The 5,070-nt window shown below is 42.4% G+C and overlaps 1 protein-coding gene across 1 annotated transcript; it reads left to right on the top strand.

The window, feature by feature from the left end:
• Window positions 1-2,394: 2,394 nt before the first annotated feature.
• LOC147614840 (G-type lectin S-receptor-like serine/threonine-protein kinase SD2-5) lies at window positions 2,395-5,070 on the top strand. Its single transcript, XM_086779990.1, has one exon. It carries the CDS (start codon window positions 2,395-2,397, stop codon window positions 4,678-4,680), a length of 2,286 nt encoding a protein of 761 aa, XP_086636116.1. The 3' UTR covers window positions 4,681-5,070.

The following is a 5,070-nucleotide window of genomic DNA, read 5'->3' on the forward strand; positions in this document are numbered from 1 at the left end:
ATATAAATATATATAGAAGGTACAACTGGTAGGTGGGTTTTTTCTAAGTCTTAGAGGAGTTTGTAAAGGTACACCTGTGGAGGTAGGTTTTTTCTTTGTCTTAGAGGACTTTGTGGAGACTTGGGATTCAAGCTTTTGGTTCACTCAATCCAACAGTTTTTTCTTAGTCTTAGAGGACTTTGTGGAGACTCGGGAGTTAAGATTTGGGTTTAGTCAATCCAACCGTTAAAAATAAAATAAAATTATTGATTTTGTGGATATTGCTTGTATTATGGATCTTTACTTATGGTGTCTCAATTGAATTTTTGCTGCTTGCTCATCCTTTACTTCGAAATAAATGGCTAAATTTGCAGCTTTTGTGAGGACTCGAGAGTCAAGCTTTTGGATCTTCTCACGTATGCTATTGGATCTTTACTTATGGAGAGGCATAAGTACTATAGGTGGAAGTGTAGTTTTGTTGACATTTTTCAAGTTTTTAATGGGTTAGAGATGCTCCTCACACAACCCCTTTCAAGCTTCGATTTATATGGGTGGAAAACTTCAAAGGGGTCTCCTCTCCACTAAATTTTCATTGCTCATCCTTTACTTCAAAATAAATGGGTAAATTTGAGGTAAAATGCACCTTGTAATTTTATTACATTTTAATATAACTTTTCAATGCTAAGCTTCTCTCCAGCTTCTCTACTAGGGGATAGTGAGCAACAATGGCCTCATTTCATCTCCAAGCACCCCTCATTTTGTTTCTTGCTACTCTTCTAACTTGGCATCTCACTATGATTTGTTTGGCCCAGCAACAACGAATACCACTAGTTGCAAGATTTAACCTCTCCTTGGTTTCCATTTTCATTAACAATTCTTGAGTCTCTCAACCCCCAACAATGGCTATTTTTTCCCATTCACATTCTCGCTCGTTTTCTAATGGCTGAAAAGGTTTTTTTTTGGGGATATGCACCAATCGACACATCGATCATCAGAGCATCTTTGATTTCTACCTTTGTGTTTCTCTAGGAAGGCCCACAAACTTTACTAGTTCGATGCTCTACACATTCCTATATAGTAAAAAAAAAACATTTTGCTAGATAGTTCACTAGAAAAAATGAACGTATCTAGTAAAATTATGGATCTGGAAAAAATGGAACACTTTCTAATTCTTCATTCTAGGAAAACACTTGCCATGTAGGAAATAAACTAGCAATAAATCACTATATGTAAAAACTATGTACTAAAAAGTTTCTATATAATAAAAGTCAAGTATTCACTGCATAGTAATTGATTTAGGTAACTTTTCCTAAATAGCAAGCTATATAGTAAAATATTGCTATATAGTAATCACTAATCAATAAATTATTGCATAGTAATGTATATAGTAAAATATTAGTATATATAGTACATTATTTCTATATAACAAATCAATGTGTAAAAAACCACTATACAATAATGATTATTAAGACAAATACAGTGAAAATCTGTGTATGTGTGTGTGTGTGTGTTGCGTTGTGTGCATGCACATGCATGTGTTTATGTTGGCATACATATAGATTTATTTATATATACGTATATACATACCTATAAATAAATAAATATATATGTATGTGTGTGTGTTCTCTCTTCCATACACGTGCACATAATATAATATTTTTTTTTGTGTGTGTGCTAGGGAAAACAAATGAGCAAATGAGAAACTCTTTAATATATGTGTGTGTGTGTTTATATATATAAGAAACTCATTCAATGATTGATGGGTGGTGACAACTAATTGTGAGCCCCAATGCATGTAGCCTTGTGGAAAAGAACCGTTCCTTTTAAAAAGTTCAAAATATGAAACTCTCCTATACACACATACATATACATATACATAGGTATATATATATATATATATACTCATTCAATGAGCAAATGACTTGATGGTGACAACTAATTGTGAGCCCCAATTCATTTAGGCATGTGTAAAAAATATGTATAAAAATTAAAAAAATATCCTTTCTCCTTTAGAGGACTTTGTGGAGAGTCGGGAGTCAAGCTTTTGGTTCACTCAATCCAACATTTTTTTTCTTAGTGTTGGGGAGGACTTTGTGGGGACTCGGGAGTCAAGCTTTTCGTTAAGTCAATCCAAGCTTTTCGTTAAGTCAAGCTTTTCGTTAAGTCAATCCAACCGTTCAAAGAAAAAAAATCATTGAAAAAAAATCATTTTTTGTAAAAAGTTTGGCGTTAGAAGTGGGCTTAGTACCCATGGGACCCCCCTTATCCCAAACCGTTCAAAGCAAAAAAAATCATTGATTTTGTGTGGCTATTGCTTGTATTATGGATCTTGGTGACAACTGAATTTTCGCTCCTCGCTCATCCTTTACTTGGAAATAAATGGCTAAAGTCGCAGCTTTTCAAAGCTGAGCAGCAATGGCCTCATTTCTTGCCACTCTTCTTCTTCTGACTTTGCATCTCACCATAACTACTTGTTTGGCACAGCAGCGAATACCACTAGCTGAAGGCTTTCACCTGTCCGTGGCTTCCATTTTCAGCAACAATGGCTTCCCAACCCCCAGCAACAATGGCTATTTTTTTCCACTCCTGGACTCGCAATCGTTTTCTAGCGGCTCCAAAGGTTTTTCGTTAGGGATGTGCACCAATCAGAACGACGTCGATCACACCGTCTCTGATATCTACCTTTGTGTCTGTCTAGGGGCGCCTCCCACAGGCGATACTGTCGAATATCTTGCCTCTGTATCTATCAAGGGAAGAAACGACGCAGCAGGCACTGCGATCAACATTGAAGAGGGCACCGTTATGGCGCCGGTGTGGAGAGCCAATCCAGGGCACTCTCTTGCGTCCGTCGAGGCATCACTCGCCGTAGGCAAGGCCAAGGCGCAGCTGGAGCTGCGAGATGCAGACGGCACCCTCGTGTGGAGCGTGGGCGCTGACAATATGGCCGCCATGGAGCTCCAGGATTCCGGCAATCTAGTAATCCTCGACTCCGCTAACCGCACCCTCTGGCAGAGCTTCCAACATCCCACCGACACCTTGGTGCTCTCGCAGAACTTGAGTTTGGGCATGAGTCTCACCAGCAACAATTCCCTCTACTCCTTAGCCATGGAAACACGGGGCCTTGTCTTCTCTCTCCTAGGTCTTGCAGGGGCAGTTAACTTCTCAATTTGGGTAATCCCTTCGCCCAACAACACTTCTGACAAGAGTATCCAGCAGCTTTCCCGCCATATTACAAATTCTGCGCATGCAGTCCTTGATACTTTCGGCCTCTCATTCTCATTGTTTGGAGATGAACAACATCTCTTAGTGGACTGTCGTTTGCCTTCGTCGGCGGATCTGATGCGCCTGGAGGACGATGGCCGACTTCGCTTCTATGCTGTCCAAGCTTCGGTTTCAGAGCCCATCGGCACACTTAATAGCACTAGTTGCTATTATAATCCAGATACATTAGATCCAGTACCAATGGCACATCGTCTGAGCCGGACTGTAATTGTGCTCCTAGCTTCCGCCTCTGCCATTTCAGTTGCCTGTGTAGCAGCTCTGGCTTTGTATGGCTGCAGGAGATTCATTAGAAGAGGTGCGGGCATCAAGTTCAACAGCAGTAGCCTTGGTGGGGATGAGACGCTCAATTTGCCCAGTACATTACCCACTAGGTTTTCTTTCAAAGAATTGCACAAGGCAACGCACGGGTTCAACAAATTGTTGGGCGCAGGCGGGATGGGTTCAGTGTATGCTGGTGCTCTTCCCGATGGCAAGCAAATAGCAGTGAAGAAGCTCGACATCATCCTCCGAGGCGACATGTCCAAGGGATTTTTGACAGAGGTGGCCACCATGGGTAGAACCAGCCACTTCAACATTGTGCAGCTTCTGGGCTTCTGTTGGGAGACATCCCATCAGATGCTGGTCTACGAGTACATAGATAGGGGCTCTCTTGATCGCTGGCTCTTCGAGGCTGAGCAATTTCTCGATTGGGCCAGCCGCTTCAAAGTGGCACTAGGCATAGCCAAGGGCCTGGCCTACCTACATGAAGGTTGCTCACAGACTATCCTGCACCTCGACATCAAACCCCAGAACATCCTCCTAGATGAGGACTTCGAGCCCAAGCTGGCCGATTTTGGCTTGGCCAAGCTCATGGCTAGGGATGCATCTCACGTGGTGACTGTCCTAAGGGGAACTCCTGGCTACATAGCTCCAGAGATGTTTTGGTGCGTGGCACCTGTTAGCAAGAAATGTGACATCTATAGCTTGGGCATGGTGTTGCTAGAGATGGTGGGCGGGCGGAAAAACATAGACTTGGCATTGCTGATGGCGGCAAATGTTGCTAGTAGTGAAGACCAACCTCAAGGGAGTAATCAACCACCAGTGGTGGTGGAAGAAGACGAGGAACAATGGCATTTTGCGAGCTGGGCTGCCAAGAAGTGTGAGGAGGGGAGGAAGCTGGAGTTGGTGGACAAGAGGCTGCAGGGGGCCTTCTGCGCTAAAGAAGCTGGCAGGGTGATAGAGGTGGCATTGTGGTGCATCCAGGAGAAACCCAGCTTGAGGCCTTCAGCTGGAACAGTGATGCAATGGCTGGAGGGATCAAGCATCCCACTAGAGGACGCCCCCTTCTCCACCGTAGCCTACTCCCAGTCTCGTGTCAAATCCAGCATCTGCCAGTACCTACAGGGTTCCCACACGTCCTCGACAAGTCACAATAATTAACAAGCAGGTAGCCTCAGACTAGCTAAATTTCACATCACATATTTCTGTATATATATGTATATTTTAAAACAATTATATATAATACTATCATATTTATGTATATATATGTATATGTATGTGTGTGTGTGTGTGTGTGTGTGTGTGTGTGTGTTTGGAAACATTTATATATAATACTGTAACTGCTTTTATAGAAACATCATACTCCTGCCTTAGAGATTTTTAAGGGCACCCTTAACGTCTGTGTCTCATCTTCTGCTCTCAAGGATGATTGGTCCCATCTCCACTGATACCCAGTTGCATGCCAGAGTGCAAGAGGGTAAAGATAGGAGCCCCTTTTGAAGATTCACCAACCAACTCATCTCCTTTAGCCCACACTTTGATATCAGGTCT

The sequence above is a fragment of the Cibotium barometz genome, chromosome 41, assembly GCF_041138505.1.
Source record: "Cibotium barometz isolate CiBa-2024 chromosome 41, ASM4113850v1, whole genome shotgun sequence".
Lineage (NCBI taxonomy): Eukaryota > Viridiplantae > Streptophyta > Polypodiopsida > Cyatheales > Cibotiaceae > Cibotium > Cibotium barometz.

Excerpts from the sequence above, each read along its gene's own strand:
- LOC147614840 (XM_086779990.1), top strand. The coding sequence starts at position 2,395 with ATGGCCTCATTTCTTGCCACTCTTCTTCTTCTGACTTTGCATCTCACC.